The 17,796-nt window shown below is 40.9% G+C and overlaps 1 protein-coding gene across 1 annotated transcript in view; it reads left to right on the top strand.

Annotated features, from left to right (window-relative positions):
- dner (delta/notch-like EGF repeat containing) overlaps positions 1 to 17,796 on the top strand; it is a 63,262-nt gene that overhangs the window by 12,088 nt on the left and 33,378 nt on the right. Inside the window, exons 2-3 of the mRNA NM_001282486.2 lie at positions 11,296 to 11,634; positions 14,284 to 14,378. Of these exons, the coding sequence (NP_001269415.2) occupies positions 11,296 to 11,634; positions 14,284 to 14,378 (434 nt within the window). The remainder of the gene's footprint in view (positions 1 to 11,295; positions 11,635 to 14,283; positions 14,379 to 17,796) is intronic.

The following is a 17,796-nucleotide window of genomic DNA, read 5'->3' as shown; positions in this document are numbered from 1 at the left end:
AAACATAAACCCAACATGGCCACTTTATTAGGTACACCTTACTGGTACCGGGTTGGACCACCTTCACCCTTCATGTTGTTGACGCCAAATTCTGACCCTTCCATCCGAATGTCACAGCAGAAATCGAGACTCATCAGACAAAGCAACGTTTTCCAATCTTCTATTGTCCGATTTTGGTGAACCTTTGTGAATTGTAGCCTCAGTTTCCTGTTCCGGTGTGGTCTTCTGATGCTGTAACATGGTTGGACATGTTGTGTGTTCAGAGATGCTCTTCTGCAGACCTCTGACATCAACAAGGCATTTGCGCCCACAGAACTGCCGCTCACTGCATATTTTCTCCTTTTCAGATCATTCTCTGTAAATCCTAGAGATGGTTGTGTGTGAAAATCCCAGTAGATCAGCAGTTTCTGAAATACTCAGACCAGCCCGTCTGACACCAACAATCATACCACATTCAAAGTCACTTAAATCACTTTTTTCCACATTATAATGCTCAGTTTGAACTTCAGCAGATCACCTTGACCATGTCTACATGGCTAAATCCATTAAGTTGCTACTGTGTGATTGGCTGATTAGAGATTTGTGTTGATGATGTTACGACCCCCTCGTTCGAGTTGCAACATAAAAGAGTTCGGATAACAAAAGAATGTATATGCAACTTATTTATTATACATAAAACTAAATAGAACAACAAAATCAACAAACAAATATCTAGGGGAAAATGAAGAAAATAACTACTTTAACTACACAAATAAATAATGCTAAACAACCATTGCAGAAATCAAGAGGTTGTCTTGACACGAGGACGGCCCGTAGCCACACCATCCTCCAGAAGCTAGCACACACACTCGCTTTTATATGGTTTGAGCCAATTAGTGAGCAACCAGGCACCCAATCAGGATCTGCCACATCCATACTGAAATCCTGGGGTCGTCACAATGAGCTGTTGGACAGGTGTACCTAATAAAGTTGCCGGTGAGTGTATTTATAATGTGGAGTCCTCTCTGACAAGGTTTTTTTTTTTTTTGAGGTGTGGCAAAAAATAAATAAATACACACCTCTTAGCCAGCTCCAGAATGTGGACGCACCGAGGTGCTGTTTTTGAACATGGGAAAAATATATACAGGGTGGCTAATTTTGATTATTTCAAGTGAAAAGACTTGTGCAAACATTTATTTCAACATTTCTAATTCTGACTTCAACGGGATATATGCCGAGGTATGCTAATAGGAATTTTAATTGGCCAGTAACCTGGGTTAAGCGCTTCCGGTGAACTGTTTGCCATTGCAAAAACGGTGAGTTTAAGGTCTGTTTTCTTTAAAAATCAGCAATTTACACTGGCTGAGTGATATCCGATATGAAGTGGGTCTCAGATTGTACAAGAAGCACTGCAATAAATTTCATTTCCCCCCGCCATGCCTTTATAATATGAGCATTTAATTTACCCCAGTATATTCAATGGAGCTTCTGCTCTAGCTTGCCGATTCTGACGGGCGCGTGTGAGTAAACGGCTTTTTGTCTCGTTTTACGCTTGAGCAAATAAATGAATGCCAGAATCTGTTTAAGTAATTGTATTTTAACTACATTACAACATCGATGCTGTAAAAGGAATCGTTTAAAATGGAATAAACTAACAATAACAGGTAACCGGAAGTTTATCGGCATGGGAACAGCACTATGTAGCATATACCCTTCTTATGCTGCGTTCACACCAGACACGGAACGCGCATCAAGCGCGAATGATTTACATGTTTTTTGATTTTTGAATTACATGATTTACATGTTATTTACAAGTCAATGCAAACGCGCAAATAAACATCCTGCGGCGCGATACGCGTGAATATCGCGAATTGCGCGGTGCGAGTAGCGCGTGAAAGGCGCGGCGCGAATTGAACGTTTTGCTTGTTTGATGCGCGTTTGGCGCGAATCACTCGAGTTCAAAAATCTGAATTCAGCGGACATTCGCGCCACGTTAACCAATCAGGAGCTTGATCTTGTGGGGGTGTGATTGTGATGTATCGCCTGTTGTCGTTGTTCCGGGGGAAATCCTCCAGCCAACACCGAGAACAGTTCATCAAACTGGGCTTGGCTCAGTCAGAAGCACCGCTGAAAGCCTCCGTCATCCAGGTTCAGTTTCTGGAGGAGTTTATGAGCTCACAGAGCTGGATGCACCTCTGAAAGAATCTGGTAAATTCAGACACAGCCCTAAACGTATCGACGCTGTTTTTCAGTCTTCATAAAGCACATAAACACTGTTATTTTCTCAATAAAATCCATTTTAGCCATTTAGCTATGAAGCTAGAGTCAGCAGGCAGACAGAAGCCCTGCCCATTATGCAAATCCGCGTCTGTTCTGAAGTGAATTTGACACGCGAATGAAGCAGATTTGACGCGCAAATGAAGCAGGGTTTGACGCGCGAATGAAGCGAGTAACCTCAAATGTTCATGCGGCTATTTACGCGCGATTTATCCGCGCGTTCCGCGTCTGGTGTGAACACAGCATTAATGTTCTGTATGCACAAATATATCTCTGGCTGCAATTCCACCGCCACCGGTGTCGCTAATAATATCCCTATTCTACATGCAGCCCATTGAATCTCTGAATAACCTTTAAAAGAAAAAATAACTCCATGACATGACAGAAAGAAGTGTCCATAAACTGATTGATACACAAAAAGACAATAATGAATCAGTTTAGGACAGTGATATCGCAGATTCAGCTGTAACATATAAATACAGAGCAAGTCAGGTTAACAGTTCAGATGACTGCATATGATAGTGTTTTAATCAGTTTGGCTGATGTGAAAAGCTAATTGTAATTGGTGAGATTGAGCAGCCCCTCAGACTGAGCAGAGGAAGTGATGTAGTGCTCTTCAGATGAGCCTCAGTGATTGCCAGTAAGTTGATTAGCTTAATAACGGGGCTCGAGGGACAGATGTGGAGAAGGACGTAATCTCTCATGTGTTCTGCAGTCTAAAAGGCTTAGTTTTACTTTATTAACACCATAATTGATGCTTTTTTCAATCCAGCCCCAAAGGGTAAAAAAACAAGCCTCTATCAAAATTATTATAAGGTGTAATAGGCAAGGCAAGGCAAGGCAAGGCAAGGCAAGGCAAGGCAAGGCAAGTTTATTTATATAGCACATTTCATACACAATGGCAATTCAAAGTGCTTTACATAAACAAGAATAAAAGAAACAAGTAAAATAAAAATAAAAACAAATAATAAAAATGCATAAAAACAAAACAAAACATAAAAACAGGTAAAAGAATGAAGAAGAAAAGAAAATCATAATAGTGCAATCTGTCGGACGCAGCACAGTGCTCATTCAGTAAAGGCACAGCTAAACAGATGTGTTTTCAGTCTTGATTTGAATGTGCCTAATGTTGGAGCACATCTGATCATTTCTGGAAGCTGATTCCAGCAGCGGGGGGCATAGTGGCTGAAGGCAGATTCACCCTGCTTTGACTGAACTCTTGGAACTTCTAGTTTATATGATCCTAAAGATCTGAGTGATCTGTTAGGTTTGTATTGAGTGAGCATATCTGTGATATATTTAGGTCCTAGGCCATTTAGTGATTTATAGACCAGTAATAATACTTTAAAATCTATTCTGAATGTAACTGGCAGCCAGTGTAAAGACCTGAGGACCGGTGTGATGTGCTCTGATTTTCTGGTTCTGGTCAGAATTCTGGCTGCAGCGTTCTGGATGAGCTGCAACTGTCTGACTGTCTTTTTAGGAAGACCAGTGAGGAGTCCATTACAGTAATCCACCCTGCTGCTGATAAAAGCATGAACAAGTTTTTCTAAATCTTCACTAGAAACAAAGCATCTGATTCTTGCTATGTTTTTGAGATGATAGTATGCTGATTTACTGACTGCTTTGACATGACTGTTGAAACTCAGATCTGACTCCAGAGTCACACCAAGATTCTTGACCTTATTTTTTGTTGTTTGACCTTTAGTGCCAAGGTACGCATTTACCTTGAGAACCTCATCTTTGTTTCCAAACACAATCATTTCAGTTTTCTCTTTGTTTAACTGAAGAAAGTTTTGGCACATCCAATTGCTCATTTCATCAATGCATTGGCAGAGGGTGTCAATGGGGCTGTAGTCATTAGGCAGTAAGGCTAGGTAGATCTGAGTGTCATCAGCATAGCTGTGGTAGGAGATTTGGTTCTTTCTCATTATTTGGCTTAGAGGGAGCATGTAAAGGTTGAACAGCAGAGGTGCCAGAATCGAGCCTTGTGGGACTCCACACGTCATGGGTGTCCACCTCGACCTATGGTCACCTATACTGACATGGTAACCTCTACCTTCTAGGTAAGATCTAAACCATTTGAGGACCGTGCCAGACAGCCCAACCCAGTTTTCCAGCCTATCCAGAAGTATGCTGTGATCGACAGTGTCAAATGCAGCACTGAGATCCAACAATACCAGCACTGTTATTTTACCTGAATCTGTATTTAGGCGTATATCATTGATTATCTTTATAAGAGCGCTTTCTGTACTGTGATGTGCTCTGAACCCCGATTGAAAATTGTCTAAACACCCCCTGAAGTTTAAGAACTTGTTAACCTGGTTAAAAACAACTTTTTCAATGATTTTGCCAATGAAAGGGAGATTTGAGATTGGCCTGTAATTGCTCAATAGGGTGTTATCCAGGTTGCTCTTCTTCAAGAGGGGTTTAACAACTGCAGTTTTAAGTGAGGTTGGAAAAATCCCTGATAGAAGTGAATCATTTACCACTTTTAGAAGATCTATTTCTAAACAGGTAAACACCGTTTTGAAGAATGATGTGGGGAGCGTGTCAAGACTGCAGGTTGATGTTTTCATAACTTGCACAGTCTCTTCTAAGATTTTGCTGTTAATTGCCATGAAATCAGACATAATATCTGATTTCTTAAGTTGTGGTTGAGCTTGTTTGATATTGACACAACTTGGCTGATTGCCTTTCTGATATTATTAATCTTATCAGTGAAGAAATGAGCAAACTCATTACATTTGCTTTCAGAGAGGAGCTCACTTGGAATCTGACTGGGGGGGTTTGTGAGTCTCTCTATCGTTGCAAAGAGTGTACGAGCATTATTTAAGTTGCTGTTTATAAGGCTTGAAAAGAAAGTCTGTCTAGCAGTGTTTAGTTCCATATTAAAGGCATGAAGACTGTCTTTATAGATGTTATAATGGACTACTAGTTTTGTCTTTCTCCACATACGCTCAGCTTTTCTGCACTGCCTTTTCATCATTTGTACTCTCGGTGACCTTGTCCAAGATCCCTTTTGCCTGCCAGTCATCTTCTTGACTTTAACAGGAGCGATGTCATTTATGACATTCTCAATTTTAGAATTGAACAAATCAAGGAGAGCATCAACAGAATCTGCAGATATACTTGGAGCTAGCGATATGGCCTTCATAAACTGCTCACTGGTGTTCTCATTTATGCATCTCTTTCTGACAGAGACAGATCTGTCTTTAATAGCTGGAGTGATCAATATATCAAAGAAAATACAGAAATGATCAGATAGTGCCACATCCTTAACAACAGTCGATGAAATGTGTAAACCCTTAGTTATAAGTAGATCAAGAGTGTGTCCACGATTGTGTGTGGGTCCTTGAACATGCTGAGTCAGATCAAAAGTGTTAAAAACAGTCATCAGTTCTTTTACAGCATTGATTTCTGGATTATCAATGTGAATATTAAAATCCCCAGCAATACTAAAATAATCAAATTCAGAGGTTACAATTGATAACAGCTCTGTAAAATCGTCAATAAAAGCTGGAGAATATTTTGGAGGTCTGTAGATAATGATCAGTAAGATGCGTGGAGCACCTTTTAGTGCTATACTCAGATATTCAAAAGACAGATAGTCACCAAATGATACTTGTTTACATTCATACACATCTTTAAACAGGGCAGCGATGCCTCCACCTCTCCTATTAGCTCTGCAAACACTCAAAAAGTCAAAGTTTAAAGGAGCTGCTTCATTCAGAACTGCTGCGCTACAACTGTCATCTAGCCAAGTTTCAGTTAAAAGCATAAAATCAAGGCAATTTGTGTTGATAAAATCATTGACTAAAAGAGACTTATTGTTGAGTGATCTGATGTTTAAAAGCGCTAACTTAACAGTTTTAGCTGTTTTTTCTATAGTAGTCTCAGATCTACATTTAATAGACACCAGATTTGAATGATTTGCTAAACGGCCTGATGAAGTCTTTGGTTTTCTGTCACTTAACACAACACATATCTGCTTAGAGAAAGCTACAGACACACTGGGTTCCTGCTTGTTCTGAAAACATTTGATAAAGACACTGTTATCTAAGCAGGCCCCCGACACACATCACAGAGAGCTCTTGTGTTCACCAGCTGAAGATGGGGCGTTGTTGTTTGGGCCCTGGCGGTGTGATCGGAGGGCTCTTCCAGGTGGGCTCATAGGTGGTTGTGGAGCAGGCCGCTTTTTGGTTGGTAACTGGGGGCTTGCGGCAATGGAGTGTGAAAGTTTAGTTCCAGCATACACCAGTTCCTCCATCTTTTTTGAAAAACCCAAGAGTGGTGAACATTGTGACAATGAGAACGTGTCCGGTGACAGAGGCTGTGCATCTGGAGATTCTGTCTGCAGAAATATGTTTTCCTGAGGATCATTTTTGAGTGACGAGACTTGATGCTGTTCTGATGCGTCACAGTCTGCCTGTGTTGAGCAGAGGGCAACTGATAGTGTCCCTATCAACATTGGGTGTTTTGGCTGCGTGGCATTATCACTGTCCTTGGGTGATTCGTCAGCCACAAGTCCACTCAGGAGCTGATTTGTAGTCCTGTGGTCATCTGGACATTTGCTAGGTGTGTGTTTGCAATTCAGTTCAGTGGCATACACAGCTGATGGATGATTGAGGGAGAAAAAAATATTGTCCTTTAGCACCTTTGCACCAAATTTGTTTGGATGAAGGCCGTCTGATGTAAACAGCTGTCTTTGGTTCCAGAAGAGATTGAAGTTGTTGATGAAATTCAGTCCTTTCTTGTTACATGTTTTCTGTAGCCATACATTTAGACCAAGAAGCCGTGAAAACATATTTGTCCCTCTTGCAGGGAGTGGTCCACTTATGAACGCCTGAACCTTCAATCTTTCAGCTGTTTCCAAGAGCTCACAGAAATCTTTCTTGAGCAGTTCTGACTGTTCTTTCCGAATATCATTCTTCCCCACATGGATGATAATCCGTTTTGCCGTCTTGTGCTTTTTCAGAATTTCCTCAAGTTCTTTGTTTACATCAGAAACTGTTGCATGAGGAAAGCAGTATGTCATTGTAGATCTGCTCCTGAAATTCTTGATTATTGAATCTCCTACGACTAGTGTTCTTATCTCAGGTGCGATCGGAGCAGAATGCCGCTGTCTAGTCGGCCTTGAGCCTCTGTTCCATGCAGAATTAGTTGCTGAATCATGCGATCTCTGTCTGACTGCATTTGGGGATTCTTCACCCATATTACTCAAAACTTCATATCTGTTCTGAAGCTGTATTTGAGTCCGAGCTGTATTTGGGGTAGAAGACGCTAATGCGGTAGCGTATGATCTGACCCCTCGAGTACCCTTTGGTCTCGCACCTTGTTTATGCCAATGCTCATTTTCAACAGTTCTTTTCTGTTTTTCTGTGCTCAAAACAGTAGCAGGAACAGATTTATGGGACTCACCGGCTGTGTGCTGAGAGAATCCACAATGAAGCTGAAGTTCTGGTCGGATCGCAAGCAACTTCGTTTCAAGAACTGCAATCTTTTGTAGAAGTTTGTGGCAGTTTGTACAGCAGTGAGAATCTGAATTAATCCGATCCAGAGGCATTTTCACAGCCGTGTCTTCCCGTCTCCGGAATGTAAGTAGCTGATAGCTGGTAGCGGGAGGATTGTTTAGACGGTAATTCCTTTCTTGTTAGTAAAGCTATATTCCAGAAAGTTTGTAGAATCGATGCTGATCTTCAAGCTGTGTTGTTTGAGCACTGTGCTGATAGGCTCAAGTTAAAATTAGGGTATAAGATATAAAAGCAAGAGTGCGAAGAGCGGAGCAGTGGGCAAAGACGTCCGAACAGTAGCAAAGCAGGAAGTAAAATGATAAAGTGTGATGTTGACAAAATACAAATTATATCCTAATATAGGGTCGCCCACTGAAGCTAAGCAGGGTTGAGCCTGGTCAGTAAGACTTTTTTATTATCTGCCAGACATTTTTAACCACAGTATTACTTTCTAATGATGGCTTCATCTTTATTCCCCCATTTTTAGCCTTCTGATCAAGTTAAGTCAGATTTATTAGTTTATTAGAATCATCTGATTTCATTAAATGTGGAATTTTTAATTGAGTAGGTGTAATTAACTCATTTATTTTCGTTTTTGGCTTAGCCTATTTTGAAAAATTATCATTTCTGAGAGACAGGGCATCAGTGTCCATTAGTCAAAGACGATTGACATTGCCTAGCCACAAGATGGCGCCAGGACCGCATAATTAGCCCTTGTTTGCCTGTTTTCTTTAGCGGTCACGGTTTTTAGGGTGGACCGGATGGCGTCAATAAGAAGCTGCGAATTAGAAGCTGGATTCAGCCTCGTCCCTCCTTATCGCAAACACAACAGCAGTCTGGTAGTGATTGCGCTGCTTTTTTTTTGTGGTTAATTATTGTGATAATGTAACCGTCGTTTAATGTTTGAAATGCATCGTGTATAAATGTCATGTCCCCTTTAAGAGGTCTTCTTCTGTGGTTGTTTTACCTTTGAGATGTAAGCACGCATGTATGGGAGCTCAGTTCAGTTCTGATGAGCTCTGAGGAGAAGTGTGTGATGATCGCTCGACCAATGTGTCATTCTTTTATTTCAATAATGTAGCTTTTATTTTGTGAGGGGTGTTTGAGTGTCTTTTTCTTTTCTTTTTTCTATTTTTATTTTCTATTTTTTCTATTCTATTTTTCTATTTTCTTTTCCTTTTCCTATTAACATGCCATTGTCGTTGACTGGCATGTAAATATTCGACAGCACTTGGAAGAAATGCATAAAGGCCTATTGGAAGAGCGAAATAGTTTGTCTCATTTTTTTTAATTCCTCAAAGACTCCGGGTAAACAATGGGACACCTGGCGCTCATCACAATACCAACGGCAACAGAGAAATACTGTAGATTGTAATAGACTGTAGGGAGCTATCTCTGTAGATGGACAGCATTTCATGCCAAGTTCAGCCTTATAATTTTAAAGTGTGAGCAAAATCAGCTGTTTTATCATCACTTTAGACATTACGCTATAGAGTCATTCAAACACAAACTCTAAAGTGACGTTGGTCAATTAGTAACGGCTTCTGCTGTTCTGATGTCAGCTGCAGATGTAAATGAATGGCGGAAGAAAGTAGTTCCTAATACAAAAGGGTTTTAGACTCTCCGTGTTTGATGTTCTTATCTATACTCACGATTGTGCCTTTGAACTGTTGTATAAACGCAATATCTCACTCGTAGCAGTGCGATATGGCTGTATATCAGCACTGGTGGGATGCTAAGGCAAAGCACGCCTCCCACCAGTGTTGATATACAGCCATATCGCACTGCTATGTGTGTGATATTGCCCATTTAAAGCATTTTGATCATTAGTTTTTTATGCCACAGGGGCGGCACAGTGGCCTAATGGTTAGCTCTATCCCCTCACAATAAGAAGGTTGCTGGTTCAAGTCTGCATGTTCTCCCTGTATTGGCATGGGTTTGCTCCGGTTTCTTCCACCGTCCAAACATATGCACTATAGGTGAATTTAATAAGCTGAATTGGCAGTAGTATGAGTGTGTGAATACGAGAGTGTATTGGTGTTTTCCAGTACTGGGTTTCAGCTAGAAGGTCATCCACTGTGTAAAACATGTGTTTGAATAGTTGGCGGTTCATTCCGCTGTTGCAACCCCTGATAAATAAGGGAGTAAGCCGAAGGAAAGTGAATGAATGAATTAGGGGTGTCGCGATTTCGTTTTTTAATCGAAATCGATCGAAATTTATGCTCAATTTCGATTATCGAATCCAAAAATAGAATCGTCGATGCTGCCACGCCCCCATGTCATGTCAGCTTGGCTTGCCAAGCGGGAAAAAAACATGCTTGTTGAAGTGCATGTTAAACTGCAGAAGCAGGAGACCCGTCGACAGAGCTTAAACCCTCTCCTCTTTCAATGAAGTCGCCAGTGTGTAAGCATTTTGGATTTCCAGTGAGTTATGTTGACAACGTTCGTGTTGTCGACAAAAAAAAAAACACAGTTTTGCAAGCTCTGCTATGTACGTATTACGTACGGTTCGTCCGATAGACAACACCGGCATCGCGATCCTCCGCCCGCCCCCGTTGCAAATCCGCTCGCAAAAAGTACACACTCAGGCCCTGTTTACACTGTCTTTGTTTTTAAATGGCATTTTAGAACGACAACGATTTGACATCCACAGTGGCGTGCAGCATTTCTGAGCAGCCCTCCTTCCTCTCTACCTCTGAAAATGCACATCACGTGACCACACAGACACAGACGCACACACAGCCATGGGCTCGAGACAGCAGGTCCAGGCAGTCAGAGGACTTTTTTAGCGAACACCTCAGATACTGTTGGCTGGTTCCTGTTGGTTGTGCGTCTTTTTTTACCGACGCCATTTTAACGACACAGATCACTGCCTATTCACGAGTCCCGCAGAAAAAAGTGATTGACAGGTGGTAATTATGTGTGTCTTGCCTTTATTCATTTACTGTATGATTTGTTTATGGGTAAAACAAAGACCATGCAGGTCAGGTAGTTTAAACGGTAGGCTACAAATAATTAATTGGTCATTAAATAATTAATTATTCATAATCGACAATCAAATCGAATCGTGCCTTCAGAATCGAAAATGTAATCGAATCGAGGATTTGGAGGATCATGACACCCTTAGAATGAATACATTTAATATGACACATAAATAGTGTACAGCTGAACACACACACAAATACAGCACATATCAGGCCTGCGTCATCTCTTTTAACAAGAACGCATGTCTGTGGCAAAGGAAATGAGAGATAATTACACTAATTGGATCGATATCGCTATATAATCATAAGCTAAAGCAATTAGCCCTGTAGATTTCAGTGCAGGTGTCTTGTGGGTCTCCTTTACGTTTCTAAAGGTCGATTCAGGATATGAATTGATCTCAGCTCTCATTCTTCAAGCTCAAGTAATTGATAATCAATAGATGTTTGGCTGAAATGGGTGTTGGGTTTTGTACATCTGGAGCATTTAATAATACGCTGCAGTTTCCACCTCTCATCCATGTTGTTGTTGTTATTGGGTGCAGTTTTTTGCAGATCCGTGTGCCAGCAGTCCCTGTCTCCATGGCAACTGTAGTCAGGATGGCGAAGGGGAAGGGTTTTCATGCGAGTGCAGTGAGGGCTACAGCGGTGCCCGTTGTGACCTGCCAACCTTGACGTTTGACCTGTCCGAGTCCACCTGGGACCTCGCTGAGAGCCTCGTACCCGAGCACGCCACGCCTGCCACTCCGGCCACACCCGCCACCACCACTCAGGTGCTTCAGCCAACCACAGTCCTCACCACCACTCAAGCCCCACCCACCCTGGAGCCCTGGCAGCCCAGAGCCGGTCAGAGAGTGCTGGAGATACTGTGGGACGATCAGCAGGTGAGCAGGTGTGCGTCTGCATGCAGAAAGGGATAAGATGATACAGATTATTTTAGTAAACGAAGACTGAGGCTAAAAATTTTGGTCAAAAAACAAATTGTTAATTGAAATAAATTTTAAAAATCACAATAAATGGATGAACTAAAACTGAAATAATAAATGACAATAAAGGAAATGTAAGTGGGGTTAGCCGTGAAAATTCGCTGGGGTCAAATGCATTACCGTACTGCCCAAAAGCGTGAGAGTGCTGCTTTTGTAGTTACTAGGGTATTTTAAATGGTTGCTAGGCTGTGGGAATGCAGTTTGATAGGTGAAAATTTTATCAGCTTTTACCAAATGAACCTAAACCCTGAACCTAAACCTCTTTTTATGATGTTATGTGCTGATATAAGGCTTGTTATTTTTGTTATATGGTTGTTGGGCGCTATAAGTGGTTGCTAGGAAAAATGTACAATTTTGTTATATCACTACTTAATACCGGGTGATGCGGTGGCGCAGTGGGTAGCACGTTCGCCTCACAGCAAGAAGGTTGCATTTCTAATGCAGTACCTACTGAGTAGTAGGTGGTTTCGGACGCAGCCAATGAGTTTTAGTTGCATTAACCACCAGACTCGATGTCAGACGTTTTGTGCCAATGCTAAGTCTACCCTGCTGAAAAATCCAGCTTAAACCAGCCTAGGCTGGTTAGCTGGTTGACCAGCCTGGTTTTAGAGGGGTTTTGGCCATTTCCAGGCTGGTTACCAGCCACTTCCAGCCTGGTCTTAGCTGGTCAGGCTAGAAAATGACCAGCTAAATCTAGCTGAAACCAGCCTGGTTTAAGCTGGAGATAGCTGGTTTAGGCTGGGCTCCCAGACTGGTCAAGCTGGATTTAGCTGGTTTTAGTTGGTCATTTTCCAGCCTGACCAGCTAAGACCAGGCTGAAAATGGCTGGAAACCAGCCTGGAAATGGCCAAAACCCCTCTAAAACCAGCCTGGTCAACCAGCTAAAACCAGCCAACCAGCCTAGGCTGGTTTAAGCTGTTTTTTTCTCAGTATGGTATGGAGACATAAATGAAAATAATAATAATCATCAAATCTAATAATCGCTTTTATAATTATTATTATTATTATAACCTTTATTTTACCAGGAAAGACACACTGAGATTAAAAATCTCTTTTACAAGAGCGTCCTGGCCAAGATTAGGCAGTACAAAAGTCACATGAGTCCAACAGACAACAAACAAAAAAACAATTTACAGTTAACGTGAATCACACTGACAACTATTCAAAACATCTACAAACCTGAGTTTCAACTTCTAAATCTTTTATAGTCTTTTTAAAAGCATGTAGTGAAATCAAGTCTTTGAACTGCAACTGTGTTTGCAGATTATTCCAAGCAAAAGGTGCTGCGTACTTAAAAGCTTTTTTTCCCATCTCAGTCCGCACTTTAGGGACAGATAGTAAATAAATATATTGTGACCGAAGACCATAGTTAAGAACAGGCTTTTTACAAATGTAATTCTGGAGATATGATGGGAGTAAACCCAGTATAGATTTGTAAACAAGAATATGAAAAAGCTTGAATGGCCTACGAATGGACAAAGCAGACCAACCTACCCTAGTATACAGCACGCAATGATGAGTAAGGGATTTAAAATGAGTTATAAATCTTAGTGCACCATGCATTATATTATAGAATAATAAGCAGTCATTCTGTGGTGCAAAATCTCACAAGCGGCTGTTTGTAGAAGAACCTGTAGATGGCGCTCTTACAGACAAGCAGATTTTCTTTATTTGGCAAAAACATTATTTTTTATTGATCTTTAATAGAGTGGAAAACTATTACATCCATTTGTATGCAAAAACCCGGAAGCGAGTTAGCATTTTAGCCGTTCCGGTTCCCTCGTCCCAAAGTCAATGGGTTTTTTGAATGGGACTTCAGTAAAATTACTTAAATAATAAGGTCTGAGGCTAACACAAACTCAAGATACTTACACGTTTTATCCTACAACATAAAACACATCAGTTACATCAAACTCTTGAGTTTTTTAAATGGGTTACGCTTCTTTAAAAAGACGTTGCTATCAAGTTGCTAAATGGGACTACAGGCGGTGTCGGAGACATTATAGAACAGCTTCTTTGCCATTCCAGATGACTTCATTATTAATTCCAGATGACTTTATTATTAATTCCAGGTGACTTTATTAATTAATCAGTTATTTGAGTCATTGCAGAGATGTATGGATGCAGTCCTCCAAGCTCATGATGGAGTCAGACACAATATTCATTCTTTCTCCACTGCAGCACGACTTTATATTCTATACTGGACATTATTTCTGTTAAATGACAAGACTTTTGTCTAAGCAAAGTCAGACCTTACTGTCCTAATGAAATAATTAAAAATCAAGGCATTATCATATTTTATTTTGCTAAAAATAAGTGTAATCTAGAGGCCTTTGCCTTTCATATAAGCCACTTCTGATCCCAAATGATCAACTAGAAGTCAAGATATTATTTGTTGTTCCTAAAACTTGGATAGGCGACAAGACTTTTATCAGGTAGTGTATTAGAAAATAAGAAGTGTGTGTTTTTGTGATACTAATGTGCAATGACAGCTCAGTCTGGTCTGGAAGGCAGGATAACTCTGGGTGTGTGTGTGTGTGTTTCTAGATTACTAATGAAGCTGAATGTGTGAGCACCGCAGGAGGAGAGTCTGCCGGAATGATGAGCATCTCCTTGGAGCTCGCAGAGGAAACAGCTGTGAAGTAGGAAGCTTCCTCCTGTCCTATTTTTCTTAAAAAAGGAAAATAAGATATTTAGTAAAGGGGTGGGCTGTTTAAATTTGTTTGAAATACTATTCTTTTAAAATTTGTCAAATAGCATAGGACTGGAAAATGACCAGCTAAATCCAGCTATAACCAGCTTGACCAGCCTGGTTTAAGCTGGACATAGCTGGTTTTGGCTGGGCTTTCAGCCTGGCTAGGCTGGTCAAGCTGGTTTTAGCTGGTCATCTCCCAACCTGACCAGTTAAGACCAGGCTGAAAATGGCTGGAAACCAACCTGGAAATGGCCAAAACTACTCTAAAACCAGGCTGGACGACCAGGCTGGTTTAAGCTGTTTTTTTCAGTAGGGATCCCACAGATCTCGCCTCACAGACCACCATATTATGTCTGTAATGAAAATAGCCATGGTAAGGGACATTACACCTATAATAGATGAGATTGTTACTATGAAAAGATTCAGGGTGTCTGGTAAGAGTTAAAAACTCCTAGTTTTCTTAGCTTTGACATATATGCCTAGTGCAAGTGCCCTTTGGAGCAAAATTTCTTACCATTAATTTTTAAATAGGCCACTATTTATCTATAATAGCCTACTAATAAATATATTGCTTTATTTTTCCCTTCTTAAATGTGCTGTTTAACAGTTTTCCTCCTACTGTACTGTTTTATGCTTATATTGGTTAGAGACCATATTTCATGTTTTGATGGAGATAAAACCTGCTGTGACACAAATGTGGACCAAATTAAAATTAAACCTGAAACCTTGCTATTTTGATAAATGTCGTTTAATGAAGTGTTATAGAGATGTAATACAGTTGTTAATACACTTTTATTTTCTCCAATAAATACATTTTAAAAGTGTGTATGTACGGCCCCTAACTTTATTCACAACACTCAGGCCCCGTTTACACTAGTGCGTTTTAGTTTTAAAACGGCGTTTTAGAATGAAAACGATCCGCGTCCACACTCGCGTTTTATCCAGCGTTTCTGAACTGCTCTCCGTCCACACCAAAACGCTGAAAACGCACATCACGTGACCACACAGACACTCTCGGGCAAGCGCTGCAGCCCATCTACCCAGATGAGAGCTCTGCTAGTCGGACTCCTCATCAAGCATCTCCCGCTGGATCTAATCTCACTATATTTATTAATCGGGATATTTCATTCATCTTGTTGTCTTTATCTAACGACATATTCCCTGACTTTGGTCATTGGAATCTATTACTTGTTCTCAGGTAACGTGTTTTGGCTGAGCGCAAAGATAAGTAAATGATTAATGTAAGCACGTAGCCTATTCTGTATATTGACTGATCGCTTGCCTTTATTTCCCATAATGTATAAACTTATTGTATGTTATACTTTTATAATGGCCATTATCGATTATTAAAACTGATATTGAGCAAAAGAGAGGGTGTGTTTCGTATTTTCACTGAAATTGAAAGGAGGCAGTTGTCATTGGCTCCGTTTTGTTATAAATATTCACACAGTGAAGATGACACTCATGCAGCACGACGCCTCAACATTTCTGCTGTCTGTTTAGTTGTTAATATTAAAATGAAAATAGGCAGTTCCTTAAATCATGTTTACATTTTATTGTTGAGAAAGTGAAACAACGTGGCCAGGGTGATGTGAATGAAGTTATAAAGTACACTGTTCCCTTTGAAGATTTACCCGTGTCCTCGGTATAGTCTGTTGTCCATATCAAACTGAGAAGAAGAGACTGCAGCCTTGATCAAACTTGCGAAGTCTGAACTTACAAGGAGAGAATGCAGGATTGAACTGTGTGTGTTAGGTTACTTAATATTCAGGAAAAGCCCCAATCAGAGACGCGAATGTCTGCAGCCCCGCCTCCGTTTTCAGATGTCTCCGTTTTCCATCATCCACACTGACGCCTGTTTCACACCGCAAGCGTCAGCGGCGCGTGAGCAGAGCGTGAGCAGCGCGTGTGTTTTCGGCGTCCATGTTAACAGATTAGAGCTTTCATACCGCACGCAGCAGCAGCGCGTCAGAGCGAGGCGTGAGCGTCGCCGAAGCAGCAGTGCAGCGATAGTTTCGGCGCTGGGTCTATTTTTGACGCGCTGCTCACGCTCAATTAAAGTGACAGAGCATTGAGAATGACCAAAACACATTGAATGACAGTAAAAACTAACAATTTTACCCAATAAATGCGTTAATAATGTCAAATGGTTTATATATAGTCATTCAAATGAACTTAAAACGATTAAAAACGGCAACAAACATTTATTTAGGCCCGAACTACAAAACCAAATGTAAAACTATTTTACTATCAGTTTTGCTTAAGTTGCACACTAGTGTTGTAGGAGAGGGGAAATGGAATATTTACGGGATTTGTAGTCCATAGCGAAGTGTATTGTGGGTAGTGTAGTGCGACACGCATGCTGGATTATGTGAGCTCGCTGTGTTCTGTGCAGCTGAGCAGAGCAAGAAAGTTTTAATCGGCTTTGTTTTATGTTCACTCGAATTATTCCTACCGGGAGCTGTTTGCACTGTGAATCTGACAACACGAAAATAAGTAAAAGAATGGCATGCATTAATTACTTTTGTCCGTCTCATCATCTGCACGAGCATGAATTAACGAGCTGTTTTTCTGCCGCTGGACATCACTAAAGCGGAGAAATTAACACTAGTTTGATCAAGTATAAATATCATTATAACTATATTGTATAAATATGATTATAACTAGGTCTACAGCAACCTGATAATCAAAAAACAAATGACATGATATCACAGGCGATTGTCTTCTGACTGTAGACAATTCTCATATAAGTTAGCTTTAGAAGCATACAGTACTATTTGATCTATAAAATTTGTAAAATAAACATTTGCAGGTTAATGAAACAGCATAGGAGGGGCCTTGGTACAGATGAAAAGTTTAAAAAGTGTATTTGTATATAGAGGGGTAACTAGATAGAATAGACAGAGATAGGTTGATCTCAGCAGCAGCTGCCGAAGAGCTGCGCGCTGCAGACGCAGCTGGTGTGAAAGGCAAACGCCTGCGTGCTGCTACTGCTCGACATACGCGCTGCTCACGCTCTGCTCACGCGCCGCTGACGCTTGCGGTGTGAAACAGGCGTGAGACGGAGCAGCAGCGTTTCAGAATGAAAACGGCCTCTTCAGCGTTTTCGAAACGCTCCGTTTTCGGCGCTCGAGAACTCCGGCGTAGTGTGGACGGTTGGCATAACCGTAGCAAAACTAATGCGTTTTCAAACTAAAACGCATTAGTGTAAACGGGGCCTCAGTGCGGCCCTTACCAAGTTTGGATTTGACACCTCTGCTCTAAATCATAAATGAATAGATGGAAGCCTATTTTTGCCTAATAAGAAAAAAATCAAGCCTTAAAAATGTTTTTTTTTTATTGAAGTTGTGTTTTACTTTGTGAAC

The sequence above is a fragment of the Danio rerio genome, chromosome 18, assembly GCF_052040795.2.
Source record: "Danio rerio strain M-AB ecotype USA chromosome 18, GRCz13ab, whole genome shotgun sequence".
Lineage (NCBI taxonomy): Eukaryota > Metazoa > Chordata > Actinopteri > Cypriniformes > Danionidae > Danio > Danio rerio.
The sequence above is the reverse complement of the archived record's forward strand: the minus strand, read 5'-3'. Positions and strand labels throughout refer to the sequence as shown.